Genomic DNA, 16,313 nt, shown 5'->3' on the forward strand with positions numbered 1-16,313 from the left:
TAACGTTTGAAATCCATTTACTATAGAGTGTTTTAACAACAAGGTATACACGTTATTTTTTTTATACAGCTTTAAATGAATTTCTGTGTTTTTGTGATTGACTCTTCTAGAACGCTGCTTTACTAGTAGCTCAACAAATAAATATTAGTTAATATTTTGCAGACGGAAGGATTGCATAAAAAATAAAAACCATGAACTTCTATTTTTCAAATTCTTCATATATTTACTAATTCACTCCCTTTTCTGTTCAAAATTGTCCTAGAGCCGAATCTCTATACGCCAATAATTATGCAAGAAACGTGCTATCTGATTGGCACAAACTTCATTTGCCAACAAGCATGGCAAAGAAATGCTAAATGGAACATTGTTTAACAAGTAGTACCTAACATTGTTGACTTTGTAGACTCGGTAATAAGTTTTAATTCAAGGCGATTAGCTCCAGCATTGCAAACTGCTTGTAGAGACATTAAGCCAGACATAACATCCAGCCCCCATGAGGCATGATGTTGCCAAACCTTTGGGCTATGATTTACTAACAATTACGGCGCTAATTGCCCTTCTGTTTTCTATCTTCGCATCATACGTATGTCACTTTTTGTACATTCAACAATTTAGGCTCGTTTTCTGTTTCACCTCCAGCCACTTCAGAATCGGCGTCCGCAAACTTTTTATTCAGCCTTTCATCGTTTTTATTCGGGCTTTCGTCAGGCTTTCCGCTCCTCTTGTCGTCGGTAGCGGGTGGTTTTGGGTCGGGAAGGTATTCCGAGTCGTAGCTTTCGATTATGATTCCTTGCACGGACGCGCCATCAACTACGACCGCGTCCACCACAAACTCCTCGCGGCCATAAAACCAAATGAGCAGCCCGAATAGTATAAACACCGCTATGGAAGGAATAAAAGCCGTAGACTTCACGCCAAGACTGTAGCCAAAATATTTGGCATTCATTTTGCGGTCGGCTGAGGCGTAGGATAGGTTTGTGGCAGGGTTGATATGAGTCGCGCGCCAGTCATAAGATACCATGGTCTCGTTGGCCGTGGCGAGGAATGCTCTGTCTTCTATGTAGCAAATGTGATGAGAAGGGAGGGTATATTGGCCAAATTCATACGGATTGTAGAATATCTGGTTTTTCCACATGTTGAGATCAAGAATGATAACTGCAACGGAAAATCAGTCATTTAAAGATGCTTTGCTCTCCCTTTCTGCCATCTAACTGATTTTCTGGAAACTCCCCACTCCGTTCTCCCCACCCTTTTCTCCCCCCCCCCCCCCTCTGTCATCTAAGTGATTCTCTTGCTTTGTTGTCTTTCCCCCTCCCTGTAACCCTACGCTCACTCCACCCCCCATGTCATCTTCCCCCTCTCTCACCTCATGAGTCGGTCATGGTATAGTGGGGCTTCCTTACCTAGCATGATGATGCCGTAGTTGAACCACTTGCCAGTTATGTGGATATACCACTTCTCCTTCCTCAAACAGCGCGGCAACCGAATGCGCACTGACGCGGTATCTACACCAGGGAGTTTGATATCCATATTGCCACGGAACATCGGGAAATCCCAGTCCTGACAAGAGAAGGGAAATTAACCGAATTGCGAAAGTAGGGAGGCTATACGCAGGCGTAGTAAAGAAAACAATTTGGGGAGAAGAGCCTGTGCAGTGCGAAAGGAAGACGCCCCTTATTGGGGGTTACATGTTTTTCTTTTTACGGCAAAGATGTCTAGATTTTTTGATAGGGAAGACGCCCCTTATTGGGGGTTACATGTTTTTCTTTTTACGGCAAAGATGTCTAGATTTTTTGATAGGGAAGACGCCCCTTATTGGGGGTTACATGTTTTTCTTTTTACTGCAAAGATGTCTAGATTTTTTGATAGGGAAGACGCCCCTTATTGGGAGTTACATGTTCTTCTTTTTAAGGCAAAGATGTCTAGATTTGTTGATAGGGAAGTCGCCTGGCCAATGAGCAAAGGGATAACGATAATCAAAGCCAGTCAGCAAACGAACCTGCATAACAATACAGAGATCGAACACCAGGATGATAGCGGCGAGAAAAGCGCGAGAGAGCTCATTTGAGGAAACGATCCAGCGGTTATACCGATCCCAGTCAAGGTAGTCGGTGGTGATGGCTGTGGCGACGATGACTGTCGCGACTATGAGGACGATCCAGAACATCACGATACGGTTCCACCCTGCCTGCCACCATTTGCGCAGCCGCTTGTTCCAGTGAGGGTAAAGCTTATCCTAGGGAGGATATATAAATAAACAGATTGTCAAAAGCTTAGGGGAGTGTTTAGGAGAAGAGTTTAGAGAAGAGGGAAAACCCTATTGTTTTACAAACAGAAATGGCGAAAAACACTTGATGTACTGAATTTATGTTAGATTATATTTATTATATAAATCTTTAAAATAGTTTAGTCACATATCCAAAGTGCCCCTCCCCCCGCTTCTACCCTCAACTTTCAAAAAAAAAAATATGGGCAATATATAATCACTATATGGCCGGTAGAGCAATTGCGTTTTACAGTTCACTTCCCCAAGCTACACTTATAATCAATTAAATTCCAGTGCCTGTCTGCACTTCAGGGGCATTGACCACTTTCACTACTCATATTCATGTAAATTGTGGGGTTGTAAATGGTAGCACTGTTCCCAAGCAATGGTCAATTCAGAGCAATGGAGTCTTTGGCTGTAAACAGGGCGCCACAGAAAGGGTAAGAAACCTATTGTAGGGTTCTGTTGAACGGTGTCTTTCCCAGTGCTGTTGTCACTCGTTACAACCAATTCATCCTGCCTTTACACTCTGGCGAGCCACCATGTTATTACCCCAACCATCAGGAATTTCTACCAGTCCCGTATTTACCCTGACTCTGATGTACAATCTCTAAAGTCGTCTCTTCGTGTTTCGTGTTTCTTCGAGGTATTTCTTAATAGAGAGATAACTGCCCAATTCCCTGATGCACTTCCAAGTAGCGAAGCAATTAATCAAACAAAAATCAGGCCTTTCTCAAGTCGTCACTGTCCTTGGAATCCTCGACTCGGCTCTTACTAACCAACCTAGCCTATTTAACGTACCGAGTCAGCTCCCCACAATTGGCCGAGGGGATCACTATGCGGTCCTCATTGATGCTATTGAGGCACCGAGCAGAGGGTCCACCAAAAGAACTGTTCTTAGGCGTGACCTCCGACAAAGCCGTCTGGATGCCTTTGGTTGCTGGATATCCACATTCAACTGGGACAGTGTTCTTAATATTCAAAATCTAAAGGAAAAGTTTCTGTCATTCCACAACATCTTGATAACAAAAGTTAACACCCTGCTACCCCTAAAAACATCAAGGTCTGCTCCACCGACAAGACCTGGGTCTCTACTAAGGTTAAATCCCTTGTTGCCAAAAGGCAGTGTGCGTTAAAAAAGTTCGGTAAGACCTCCAAAGCGTACAAACATCTGCGTAATAGGGTACAAATTGAAAATGATTAAAAAGAAGTATAACAACAGTAAAGTCTCGTCCTGGACCGAAGTCAAATCCCTGGGTGGTACGAGTGTGAGGTATGAGCGGTGGCATCAGCTCCCAAATGAGTACTGTCCAACAACTGATGTTTTGTGCGAGAAGTTCAACCTGTTTCTTGCGAATTTTACAGCACATTTTGATCCGGTGCATGTCGACTTATCTGAAACAGTTGTTGTCCCTCACGAGTTCATGGTTTCTGACGCCAAGGCCTACAAGTCTCTTAGAGCCATCAAACCTCTGCCGGCCCGGACCCCATTCCGTCCCGCATTTGAAGAGACTTTGCCTTCGAGTTAGCTCCTGTGGTTATCCGGTTGTACAATTCCTCCCTTGCTGAGAGTTACATCCCGGATTTTCTAAAGCAGTCTGTTGCCTCGCCAGCTTCCAAGGTAACCGCGCCTAAGTTGATTGAAGATCTGAGGCCGATCGCGCACCGCGGTGATCCTAGATACTAATCCCTGAGATACTAATCAGATACTAAACAAATAATAAAAAATGGTCAGGGGGGGACTTAATAAAAAAATTAAAATAATAATAAATACCTATTTACCGAGTAAAATCAGCTAGAATCGATGGAAAGATATCATAGTTACGGTTTCTTAAATTATTTACAACAACTTCTGTAATTTGTGTGGATCCTAGACAAATGTCTGATTAGACTATTTTGTCTGGTTTCTGGTTTAGGCGCTTGCAAATTTCTACACAAGGAAATAGCTATAATAGACATTTCTGAAACGTTTCTATACCGATTTAGCGCAAACGTATTGCTAAGTTTTCAAACAAAAAAAGTTTTTTTTTTTTGTATTTTTTGGCGTCGACATAATACATGTTGTCGACGGTGAAGACCATCCAAGTAGACGTCACGCTTGGATCATGCGCTTGAAAGTCATGCTTGCTACATCAACTACAGTAACTGCGCGCTACGAGTTAAATATAAACTGGACTCGAATTGACCGGGATAAAATCAAATCATCCGAAAGACGGGGATTTTTTTCCTTTTGAGATCTGCATTTTTTATACCAGTTTCTGATCTGTTCAAACAAACAAAAAAAAAAGAAAGAAAAAATATTCCTACCCAGCTGCTATTTATACGAACAAATCCAAATTCGCTTCCCCGTATTTTTATCCAGTTGTATTCAACTATGTGTATGTGAAGGATCGCCTTTTGAATTGTTCACGCTAGTGATAACTGAAATAAAAATTTAGCCTAAATCCGCTAGATAGCGCAAAAATCGCTTTAAAAAATGTTTTGGCGTATTTCCAGCCGTACTCTCTAATTCTATGCAGAGATTATGTACTTTTAATTTTTTTGGGTTATTAACAATTAACCCCCCCCCCCCCCCCCCTTGCTATTATTTTCTGTTTAGTATCTGTTTAGTTTCTAATTAGTATCTGTTTAGTATCTAAGAAATTTTAGTATCTAGGATTACCGCGGTCGATCGCGCTAACGTCACCACTAGCTAAAGTCATGGAAGGGTTTACTTTGGACTCGCTCGCAGCACAAGTCTTAGATAAAATAGACCCTAAGAAGTTCTCGGTGTGGCAAATCTACTACCCATATCATAGAATATATGTTGCATTCAATCCTAGAGGCAATTGATAGAGGCGGGAATTATGTCAGGATTATAATTTTTTGCTGATTTCAGCAGGGGGTTTGACCTGGTTGATCATAACTCATTGCTGAATGAGCTGCGCATACTAAATACGCATTGTTGCCTAGTCAGATAGGCAATTTTCTTTAGCACAGATCCCAGCGAGTGCTGTAGTAGTGGTAGTGGATGATACCACCATTTTTAAAATTATTCCTAGGTGTAGCCCTAGTTATTTACAGTTTATTGTCGATGAGCTGAGTGAATTTGCTTCTTCTAGGGGGATGCGCCTCAACCCCAAAAAGTGTCGCGAGATAACTATTGACTTCCTTCAATTCAAACCAACAGCCCCTCTGTTTCTGAATGGTTCTCAAGTTAAACAGTCCATGGATTATCAATGCTAGGCGTTCATATTAGTAGCGATTTGACATGAAATATCCATGTTGAAAACATCATCAAAAAAGGCGAATAAACGCCTTTACGCGCTTAGGTTTTTGAGGAACGCAGTGTCTACTTGCTTCCGGTAAAGCAGGAAAAAATCTGCACGGCTGTCTCCCATTTTCTCGATTTTTAGCCTAAATAACAAGTTTATGGCTTTAAAACACTTCCACGATTATTTAGAACAGCCAAGCGATGATTTTTAGCCTGAAAAGCTATGAAACGAGCGGCCCGCAAATGCTCGGCACGGTATAAACGAAGCGTGGAGTTCGACACTTGGTCGTTTTAGCCATATAACAACCGTGCACGGAGAGAATAAACTATGCCCTGCCCTGATGCACTTCCCTTTTTTCTTTTCGCCATTTTAAGCCAAAATGAAAAGTTTTGACTTTTAAAACCTCCAACTGTTATTTAAAACCGTTAAGCGATGGCTTTGAGCTTGAAAAATTTGCAAAAGGCGACATGCGGATGCTCGGCGAATAATGAACGAAGCGTGGAATTCGACATTCAGCCGTTTTCGCCATCGATCGCCAAGCCACACAGGTAAGAACTAAGTTGAAATATTTTCTGGCGCTAATCTTTGGCTATGGATTACTAAGACTGCTTTATCCACCAACTTGTTATTTAGGCTAAAAATCGAGAAAATGGGAGACAGCCGTGCAGCTAGATTTTTTTCCTCCTTTACCGGAAGCCGTGCAAGTAGACACTGCGTTTGAGGAAAGCTGGGGTGGACTCAAATGACCTCATTAAGATTTATACGTCGCTGATAAGATCGGTCCTAGAATATGCGGCCCCTGCTTGGGCGTCTTTCTCCATCTATCTGCAGGAAGCGCTAGAAGGCATCCAAAAAGAGCTTTAAGATGCATCTATGCCGACTACGATCTCCCCTATCAGAATCTGGTGTGTCGCGCTGGAATTGCCTCACTAGATGAGCGCCGTAAGCTTCTTTGCCAGACTTTCATAACTAAAGCTAAATCCGCAGCAAGCCATGGCTACACCCTCCGCTCGGGAAGTGCGCGGGCAATACAGCCGACCGGTAGAACTGATCGCAAACTTACAAAATTACAAGATTTCAAAGTGAGGAAAAAGAGAAAGTGTTCGCCTTACCTGTAACATCATATCGGTGACCATCCACGCTGTGACAAAGTCTCCCATCCATGTCCCCATGGCTGCAGCTTTCATGAAGGTCTTGTTGGTAAAGCCGAGGAAACTTGTTACCTTATAGGCGGCTATGCTCCCTCCTAGGCTTACAAGGCCATTGAATATGAGGGAAAAGACGAATAACAGGACTATGGTGGTGAGAAACATGACCATCCATGAGCCTTTGTCTTCTTGGAACATAGAAAGCTTCATCCATCTGAGACAACAAAATTCCTGTTACAACAATCGTCGATATGTGACAATGAAAGGAGATAGTTTGCAATAGAACTACGATAACATTTTTTTTCTTGGGGGGGGGGGGGGGGGTGCGATATCCGAAAAGGTGGACCAAAGGGGGGGGGGGGGGGGGGGGGGGAGGAGGAAGGGTATAATTTCTCTGATAAAAATCTGACCATACCCGAAAGGGCAAAAATGGATTTTTTTTATGCCTTTGCAGTATCTTCACGGGACGTTTATTGTCATATTTGGCTACGTACCAGAGTGATCTAGCTTATTCTTTATAGTTTTGTTTACAAATAGCACGTCCATTGGGAACCGAAAGTTTGTAGTTGATGCAAGATGCTTTACCTACTGTTAGGAACAGTTCACATATATTATTACTCAGAAGCCTAATTTAAGGAGAGAACAAACATTTTCGTAAGCCACAGAGAACCTAAAAAAGTGTTTTGAGGGTGGGGGGGGGGGGGGGGGGGAAAGGGGGCAATAATAAATGAACAGTGTATTTACGATTAATATAATGTATTGATGTGTGTTGCAGGATCAAGAACTAACTTTGGACCCTCTTGGTCTTGACAATTATTACTATTATTATTGTGTATTGTTAAAATATTCTTAGTGCATTATTAGTTTGGTCAAGGTCGAGACTGTAATTCTATGACAGCATAGAAAGGTTTCGGTTTAAATAGAGCACACGCAGAAAATATAGTAGCACATAGCATATAGTAGTTTATTGTGTGGACAATTAAGCAGTGGGTTTGGTTTTGTTTGAGTGGGTATCTGTTAAAACACCCATAGTCGCAATTTGTGACTCAATTCCTTTAGCTTCAGCCTCAAACTCTAACACTCGACAAAAATTACATTAAACATATTCAAGTCTACCTACAGGTGTTTACAATGACGTAAGCAAGTCTGAAAATGTAAAAACTTCCCCAGTGGAGCATGCCCCCTGACCCTCTTGCATATTTATTATTTTCAGACCAAAAAATATTCTTTGAATTTTGTCTCAACTTCCCTCACCCCTCCTCACGTAAATGCCAGCTCTGCTGCCCCTGGATTGTTACCAAAAACTAAGAAGTTAGCAAATTAGTTCAAACCTACTTCCGCAACAGCAGCTTGTGCACAAAAAATTTCCCAATCAGCATGCCAGTGATCATTCCAAAAAACCACATGAAGAACTTGAGGGCCGCCCATCCATTAGGAGGATAGCTGTAGGAAAGTTGGAAATATATGAGAAAAGTAGTCTTGGGGTTGATACCATGGTCTTTTTGGCCATGGCAAGGAATGCTCTGTACCAGATGTGATAAGAGGGGAAGGTGGGTGTATTGGCTAAAGTCATACGGATGGTAGAATATCAGGTTTTTCCACATGAGATCAAGATCTCATTTGTTTCTATGTATTTAACATTTTGGGCTCCATTTGCCCTGAACGTGAAGACTGTAATTTCCGGATTATTAGAGGTAATACAGTAACATCATCTTCTGTGATTCTGAGAACTCTCACCCAGATCTCCTTCTATCTATCAAGCTTGTATCTTAGGGCGAGGGTTCTTAAGGGGAAAAGTGATAGGGATGTTTGTCGGGAAATTCGAAAAATACCCCCGAAAAAATACCTGCACGGCCAAAAATTGCTACCCTAAAAATACCCCAGAAGCCCTCAAAACTATCATTTCTAGAAGAAAAGCCTATTTTTTCTCAGATACCCCCTAAAAATACCTGAGGCCCAATTTTTACCCCTAAATAATACGACGAGCATCCCTATGAAGTGGAAAGAACCCCCAGGGTTTGTACCCTCTGATTGCTGAACACATAGCTGTGGTGAGGCCAGTGAAAACAGTTTAAAGTCTTTTGACTCACATAAAGCCGCATTTGGCTGATGTATAGCCCCAAAGCATTCTTTTTCTCTTAGACATGAGAGTTGGCAGATAACTCAAAATTGCAGTAAAGATTTAAGTTTTTCTCTACTCGCTACAAACCTGTACAACGTCGTTTAATAGAAATTCCCAAAAATCAATTTTTCAATTACCCCCTCCCCTCCCCTCCCCCCTCTCCTCGGTTACGCCCCTTTCTAAAACTTGCTGATATATAACTTACTTATTGACGACAAATGCAAACACATTGCCGATCACGGGAATGGTGCACTGAGACAAGCTATGGGCCACGGGGTCTTCCGCGTAGATGAGAAAATTACAAAAGATAATAAAATAACAAATGAAGAGTCTTAGATATGGATGCTGGAAATAATATCTGCTGTTTTTCTTCTGTATTCGTACTCGACGCAGTGTACTGAGTTTTTCCTAAAACAAAAAGAGTTTGAGTTTTTCTTCTACAGTTAAAAGTAAGTTAATTCAATTATGCAAAATCAATGATAAACATTCAAAAACTATGCTTATGTAGATTGCTTTGCAATCAAGTGTTCGAATCGACAGTTCTCATCAAATGCCATCACAGGTCAATATGTTTCGAAATAAACTTTTACAGGGACGCGATTCCAATAGACGAATGTTTTCGCTTTAGACCTAATAAAAGGAATTTTATTCAATTTGGTCCCGAGGGAGAAAGCATTCACACTTGTTTACACACTCAAGTACGATCTTGGAGACAACGGCAACACAAATAAACGAGATTCTTAAAACTCCCTCAGTCGACAACTCACGCTTTGAAGGTTCTGTGTTTGTGTATCATGTGTTATGTATTCTTCACTTGCTTCGTCCTCGTATGGCTGAGCTATTCGCGGACTACTTGGACGATCGACCTCATCACGAGTTGGTATATTCCCGCTCGGGGAATCCGGCATAGTACTCCCAAAACCGTGTTCTTCATTCAAAGAACCGGGAAGAGAAGAAACCATTGAATGTACCTCTTCGCCTGTGTTCTGCCTTTCCATTGGCTTGTTATGAAATGTGAGTCGAAAGCCCTTTGTCTGTCCTGTCTGTCGGTGTTGCTAGAAGCCTGTCGAGTGCTGAGACAACATCCAGGCCTCCTGTCTGGGTTGCCTATGGTTCCCAACACACAGGTAACCCAACCACTGAAATGATTTTCGGTCCCCTCAGCGGTGGAGCTCAGAGTAGAAATAACATTAACTAGTCCCAAGAGTTGGCGAGGGAGCTATCTTAAAATACGCATTCACAATAACGTAACCTACATTTCATTAGTCTCTCAAACCAGGAATATTTTAATTCTTATGCCAATAATACGTTGTAAACTTCCACACAAAACTCCACCTAATCCTCCCCATGGCTTAGGGGAGGGAAGGGGGATCAAGAAAGAGGTTTAAATGTTTCTTCCGATAAATCACTCTCGAAAGTCAACTAAAAACATTTCCCAACAAGTCTCAGTGTCTGAATTATCGCAGCTGATTTGTCAGAAGACAAATCAGCTGCGAAACATTCCAAACAAATTTTAGGTGCTCACTGTTTTACTGGTTACAATGTAATCCACTGGCTCCTAAAAATTAATAAGGACATGACCCAAACAACATAAACAAAATTGTTGTTCTTTCATGTTTTATTAGCATCATTTTACAAGTTATCAGACAGTGATAGGAGGCACAACTGACTGTAGACCGCCGCGGACAGAGAGGAGGTTATCCCGCCACTTGACAAGTCTGCTGTGTAAGTTCTGCCATTGGTTAATTCCGAAGGTCCTTTGGGCAACCGAACTGATGGATAAGACAAACACAAAGTTTACTTTATTGATTTTTACCATTTTAATAAAATTCCCTCATTTTGGAATAAAAGAATGACAAAAACTAGTTTAAACTATAACTTGCAACCCCTCCCCCACCTTACAAGGAAATCCGCCAGCTATTCTATATAAAATGTATAACAAAATGGACGAAGGTGTGTTGGATAGTCTGGCTTGTTTCACTGTAATTTTCTTTCTTTCTTTACCCATTAAAAGGTGTTCAACAGCAGCAATGATAGCCATCACTTTGAAAAATTCATAGGATAAAATAGGGAACATGTTTGTGGGTCAAAAACTTTTGGAAAAAGGAAATGATAGCATGAGTGTCCCTAGTGACATGAAATGCTAAATAGAGGCTCTAAAATACTGTACCCTGTTTGGGGTTACTTCCAGCCTAATTGACATTTTCACAGTTTCTACCTGACATTTGGCATGTGTACTGAATAAGCCATACTGAGTTAGAATACTAGGTATCTGAACCAAAAGCAATACTGGGTATAAACACACCTTATAATGACTTTCCTATGGACTTGGTCGAGTCTGGCTTTAACAAGCCCTGTCTGGATAGCTAAAAAGCGAAACAACAGAAGTCAGTTCTTACTTTAGGCACCCTACAATTAATGGATTAACAATCTCGGCTGAGATTTTATTTAAAAAATAAGACTGCAAACAAATCCCCTGTCATGACAGACCCACTGAGACTAAGTAATAAAATAGGTCTGGAAAACTACCCAAAGGGCACTACGATAATAGGGGACTTAAGCTAAGAGAACACATGACCTTTCTGGGTGACAAATTCAAAACAAAATAATCAAAAAATCATAAAAGACTGTGCCTGTCACACCAGAGAATGAAGAAAAAATAAAATATTTAAATGAAACTAAGCCCTTCCTGAAAAATAAGAACTCTGGCTTTTTTCGTAAGCACTGATTACTGTAAGTTGATTTTTGTTGCTGTTATTTTGCCGCTAAAAGCCTTAGCGCGCGCTAGTTTGCCACCCAAACAGTCAGGTGATCTCTTAGCGTGAGTCCCCTATTCACAGGTGGCAGCATGTCTTAAATAAGGTGTGAAGATACCATATTGTACAATATGGTCCAATGTAAGGCATACTGTAGACAGCAACCCCAGGCAGCTGACATACTGTAAGAATTATATCTGACCATAAAACAGCTTAGGAGCAAAATTGCTTTTGTTTTATTTTTGTGGAAGGCAGGGGAACTAGAGTTGGGTGAAAAACTACAATGCACATTCTCACAATAAACTTCTATACAATCTTGAGGGTGTCTGTAAAAGTATGCTGTACAAAGACATTGTGTTCTAAGTTGCCTTAGCAGTATGTATATAGTACCTTCAATCAAAAACTGTTCAATTTCATCGCTGGAGATACCAAGTTTTGTAGCAAGATCTTCATATGAAATTTCATCTGTCTCTTTGCCAATGGACATCAATGTGAGGACCCGCATCTTTTTAAGATTCATTTCATGAGACAGACCTAAATTTGAAGATCACATTTACACTGTAAGAGTAATAAATTAATAAGGCAGTATGCAACATAATCACAATGCTAACTTTCCAATGTACCAAACACAAAAGGATAGAACTGTCAAAATGCATCTCACCCTAATACAGAACAAAGCCAAAATCCCTCACCAATAGAATTGATAAAGTCTGTATTACTGTCATAAAACTTCTTGTAGTCCTGAACGTCACCAGAGACAAAAATTTGTAAAAGCTGAAAAAAAAACACATTTTGTCAGCACTATGGAAGAGGTCAGAATATGCTAGCAGGCATGTAGGGATATTTATTAGATGCCACAGTAGGTACCATGCAATTAGATTTTTGTGCTACATTATTTACAAGGATGTTTCAGCACAACAACAGTCATTCAACTGTGAATTGCATTTATTTGATAAACCAAAAATACCTGATATATGGGATCCCCTTGCAAAACTGCTACAGGCTTGAGGGAAAGGATATTATCCATGATCAAAACGTTGGGCTTGGTCAGACAGCTAACAACACAACTCTTGGCGTCCTCCCTAGCGGCAGAGGCATTCTCATCTGTGTATGTACTCAGTAACTCAATCATTACTTTGGATGCCTCCTCACTGAAAGACATTTGTGATTGTATTGAACTAAAGTAATTTAAAATCAATCAAGCAAAATAATGACAACAATTACAATTGAGGTGCACCTTATGGTTTTATACAAGGTCAAATACATACATAATGTTATTTGTGTCCTCTTTTTTTCTTATGATGGCTCAATATTATAAAGGCTCAATTTCTGCTTAGTAGATCCTGAACACGATGTTCTTCTCAATTTTTAGGATCATAATTTTAAATTTTTGTTTCACTGGCTATGTGAATGCTGTTGGTACACACTGGCATAACAATCATAGATTTTGCCCTGGGCGTCCATTTTTACACCAGCTAATGCACAATAAGCCCACATGTCAACAAGACTTGAAGGCCCACTAGCGATCCTTTCCCTCGCTGATGTCTTTTGAAGCCCGCTTGTGTCTCGCATAGGCCTGCTGGGTGTTTACGTTTGAGCTCTCATGCTTGCTAGCATACACAAGGCCCGCTGTTTTCCGTTTAATGCCCGCTAACATCCAAAAACAGGGCTTCTGGAATTACGCGGGAAAAAATTCGAAATTATGCGGGATTCTTTGCTAAATTACGAGCTAAATTACGCGGAAAATCCATCATTACGCGCTAAATTACGCTGGATTTTGCAATACATTTTTCTTTAAAAATCTAAATTTTGCGGGATTATTTACTGAATTACGCACTAAATTACACGGAATATCAATTGTTATGCCCAAACTACATTTTGTACCAAAGGAAAGCACGAAATAACTTGAAAAAGGTTATTTTTTGCGTGAAAATATCTTAGGCAAGTTTTCATTGGCTCCTAGCCACCAGCCAATTAAATAAGGTATTTCATTATTAGTCCTAGGCCTTCGCGGTTTAGCAAAGAACGCCTAGTCATTTTATTTGTTTTCAAAATTCAGTTCGAAATGTCTCACTCTTACGAAGAATATCTCTCTTTTTTTACGAGAAATATAGGTAAGAACCCTAAAAGAACACATCAGCTGTGCAATTAAATATTTTGTCTTTCAAAATACAGCCAAATTACGCGGGATAACGCGGAAATTTGTGGATTACTCGGATTATGCGGGAAAAGCCAAATTACGTGCTTCCGCACAAGCGCGTAATTCCAGAAGCCCTGCATAAAGCCTGTTGTTTTCCGTTTAATGCCCGCTAGCGTCCCGAAGGCACCTGCCATCCATTGATCGCCATATAAATGGATTTTACCCTTGCTGCAGGCAAGGATGTTGAACATCCTTGTACATGGACTTTGGAAACCTACCGGTGCATGTCACAAAATAGTATGTGCCACTTGAAATATATGCTTTAGTTAGTCCCTGCACGAACTCTGTGTACGGCTGCACCTTCCCTTTTGATTAAACTTATCTGTTTGTTAATGTATCCATTTTGTGTGTCCTTGTTATGTATTTACTATAGTAAGAAAAAAATGTGTTGCAATTTTGCAAAATATTGGAGAAGGACACACCTCTGTTGTCAGCCCACCCCCATGACGCAGACAAATAATCACATGCATGTTATAATCTTGTTTTCTGTAGTTTAAAGGCTTAGTAAGTTGCACATTTTCTATAGTTTAAAGGCTTAGTAAGTTGCACATTTCCCAGTTTTGCTCAATAAGGTTCTCACCTGCGTTTCTCGTCATGTAAAGCACCATGTAATAGCCTGAAAACCTGCCGTCTCTGGTCAGCATCAACATCCCACAGTCCCAGCCATCCCTTGACCAACTCAAGTTCTGTAGGGATGTCATCTACAAGGCTTGCTTTGGCTGCAATAGTCAGCTGGGTGCAGTATACTTCATGTCGCATGGGGTCTTTTTCAGGCAAGCCACTGAACAGCACTGACAAACTGCATGATAAAAATGTCAAACTGCATGTTGGAAATGACAAACTGCATTTTAAAATGCCAAACTGCATAATGAAAAGGTACTGCGTCTGAACTCCCCACAATGTTGTAAAGGCAAACACTACCTTTGTAGACTATATTTTATTGAAAGGGAACACAAATTCTGCTTTTCTAAAACTATGTACATGTAAATTAGTTCCTTTTTTAAGTATCATTTTTTTAGAGGCAGTGTTGAGGCAGTGGACCAAACCCTGGTATTACTGTACATATATACTGTATGTAGTAAGTTTTTCGTCACTCACACTCTTAGCCGGGCTGCCGCAGATGAGTTCTCGTCTTCTGACATGTTTGCCTTCAGTTTATCACAGCATTTTTTTATAAGCTCATTTCTTTTCTCTGGGACCACTAGCACCAGTGATAGAATGCTGTTCATTACACTTTCAAGCTCTGAAAAAGACAATAAGAATGTGGGATTCTAGATGACAAGTCCTGAACAATTCAAAAAAGATTGCTGACCTAACCAGTAGGTCTCATTTGTTTTTGTTTTTTTGCTCCTACAATTGCCTAATCTATAATCTATTTGTTTCGTTGTTACATTAGGCTGTGAAGTTGCAGACATCAGATTTGGCAAGCCAGCAGGCAATGCTGTGTGAATGAGGAGGGGGGAGATTGTCTACACTTGAAGGCCAGCCATTAACAAATAAGGACTGTGCTTGTGTTTAAATACTGTACCTGCATCTTCTTTAAAGCATACTTGACAGCACTCCAGTATCTCGGCGAGCTCATCCTGTAGAGGCGTTATGCTCTCTTCTTTAAGATCAGCTCCTTGCTCCTTTAGGAAGGTACGGATTTCTTGAGCCTGTAAAACAGTGGCAGGTTGATAAGCTAGGAATTACCATGCAAGGCCATTGGTGCAAACGGTCCTTTTCTTTATTCTCATCCTTAAAATGACATACAACTAAACTCTATATGTGGTGTAATCACAAAGCTGAAAGTTAAAGATCAAGCTACAATCTGTTACAAAACTAATAGGACACTCTCCCTCCCCCTTCCTCAATGTTGGAGGGCAAATGATCACCTTGCTACTGCTTGTGTTTTGAGCTGAAAAATCGCCTCTAACCAATATTAATCGGGGGGGAGAGGGTTGGCGGTTGTTCGTATGGGAAGTGTCCCACTTACTTTTGTTGAAGATTGTAGGTACAAATTGGCATGAAGGACTTCGCATTGCGGTTTTCAACTTTTAGAAGTCTACTGTACGTATCATTTCAATTCCAAAAGAGGCAATTAAAGACCGTCGTTTAGATGTTTAATGAATACTGGTATAAATAATACAATACGTCAAGAACATGAAAAATACCATTAAAAAAACGTAAGTATTCTTACTCGCCGGCTTTGATCGATTAGATTGACACAACTACGATGATTACTCGCTCATTTTCCCTTTTGTATAATACCCGATCGCCAAAAGTTTCGACACCAATACGAAATATATAAAGTTCTTACAGCAAATAGTCTATTAACTTGCCTGTTCTTGCTCCTCAGCGTCGATAAAAGCTGGTAAAAGTGTGTCCATTTTGGATGAGTTTTATTCTAGAGACCACGAGTCTTCACCGGGTGGGGTAACTCCGCTGGAAGAAGATCTAGGACTAGTGATCGTGGGCGGCTCGCGGACTCGCGGAACGCCTGTCACTAATTGACACATGTAAAATACCTGGTGCACCTCGAAGAGCAAATCCAAATAAAATCACTTTAATTCTCATCTTGATATGGA

At 40.8% G+C, this 16,313-nt stretch overlaps 2 protein-coding genes across 2 annotated transcripts; both read right to left on the minus strand.

Moving 5' to 3' along the window:
- LOC5505595 (transmembrane protein 117) lies at positions 1-9,891 on the minus strand. Its single transcript, XM_001626301.3, has 7 exons — positions 9,558-9,891; positions 8,996-9,198; positions 8,004-8,111; positions 6,633-6,882; positions 2,000-2,236; positions 1,404-1,560; positions 1-1,155 (listed from the first exon to the last, which is right to left on the minus strand). Exons 1-7 carry the CDS (start codon positions 9,786-9,788, stop codon positions 578-580), a joined length of 1,764 nt encoding a protein of 587 aa, XP_001626351.2. The 5' UTR covers positions 9,789-9,891; the 3' UTR covers positions 1-577.
- A 499-nt stretch (positions 9,892-10,390) lies between these two features.
- On the minus strand, positions 10,391-16,177 carry LOC5505599 (eukaryotic translation initiation factor 3 subunit M). The gene is made up of 9 exons (XM_001626300.3): positions 16,068-16,177; positions 15,275-15,401; positions 14,845-14,989; positions 14,327-14,545; positions 12,514-12,697; positions 12,239-12,320; positions 11,937-12,080; positions 11,096-11,156; positions 10,391-10,562 (listed from the first exon to the last, which is right to left on the minus strand). The coding sequence occupies exons 1-9, from the start codon at positions 16,113-16,115 to the stop codon at positions 10,433-10,435; spliced, it is 1,140 nt and encodes a 379-aa protein (XP_001626350.1). The 5' UTR covers positions 16,116-16,177; the 3' UTR covers positions 10,391-10,432.
- Positions 16,178-16,313: the final 136 nt, after the last annotated feature.

The sequence above is a fragment of the Nematostella vectensis genome, chromosome 6, assembly GCF_932526225.1.
Source record: "Nematostella vectensis chromosome 6, jaNemVect1.1, whole genome shotgun sequence".
NCBI classification, from domain to species: domain Eukaryota; kingdom Metazoa; phylum Cnidaria; class Anthozoa; order Actiniaria; family Edwardsiidae; genus Nematostella; species Nematostella vectensis.

Excerpts from the sequence above, each read along its gene's own strand:
- LOC5505595 (XM_001626301.3), bottom strand. The coding sequence starts at position 9,788 with ATGGAAAGGCAGAACACAGGCGAAGAGGTACATTCAATGGTTTCTTCT. Across the intron at positions 9,199-9,557 it reads AAACACAGAACCTTCAAAGC|GAAAAACTCAGTACACTGCG; the intron begins GTGAGTTGTCGA and ends TTTTTGTTTTAG. Across the intron at positions 1,561-1,999 it reads ATCTCTGTATTGTTATGCAG|GACTGGGATTTCCCGATGTT; the intron begins GTTCGTTTGCTG and ends TTCTCTTGTCAG.
- LOC5505599 (XM_001626300.3), bottom strand. The coding sequence starts at position 16,115 with ATGGACACACTTTTACCAGCTTTTATCGACGCTGAGGAGCAAGAACAG. Across the intron at positions 12,321-12,513 it reads AAGGGGATCCCATATATCAG|CTTTTACAAATTTTTGTCTC; the intron begins GTATTTTTGGTT and ends TTTTTTTTTCAG. Across the intron at positions 10,563-11,095 it reads CATAGGAAAGTCATTATAAG|TTCGGTTGCCCAAAGGACCT; the intron begins GTGTGTTTATAC and ends CTTATCCATCAG.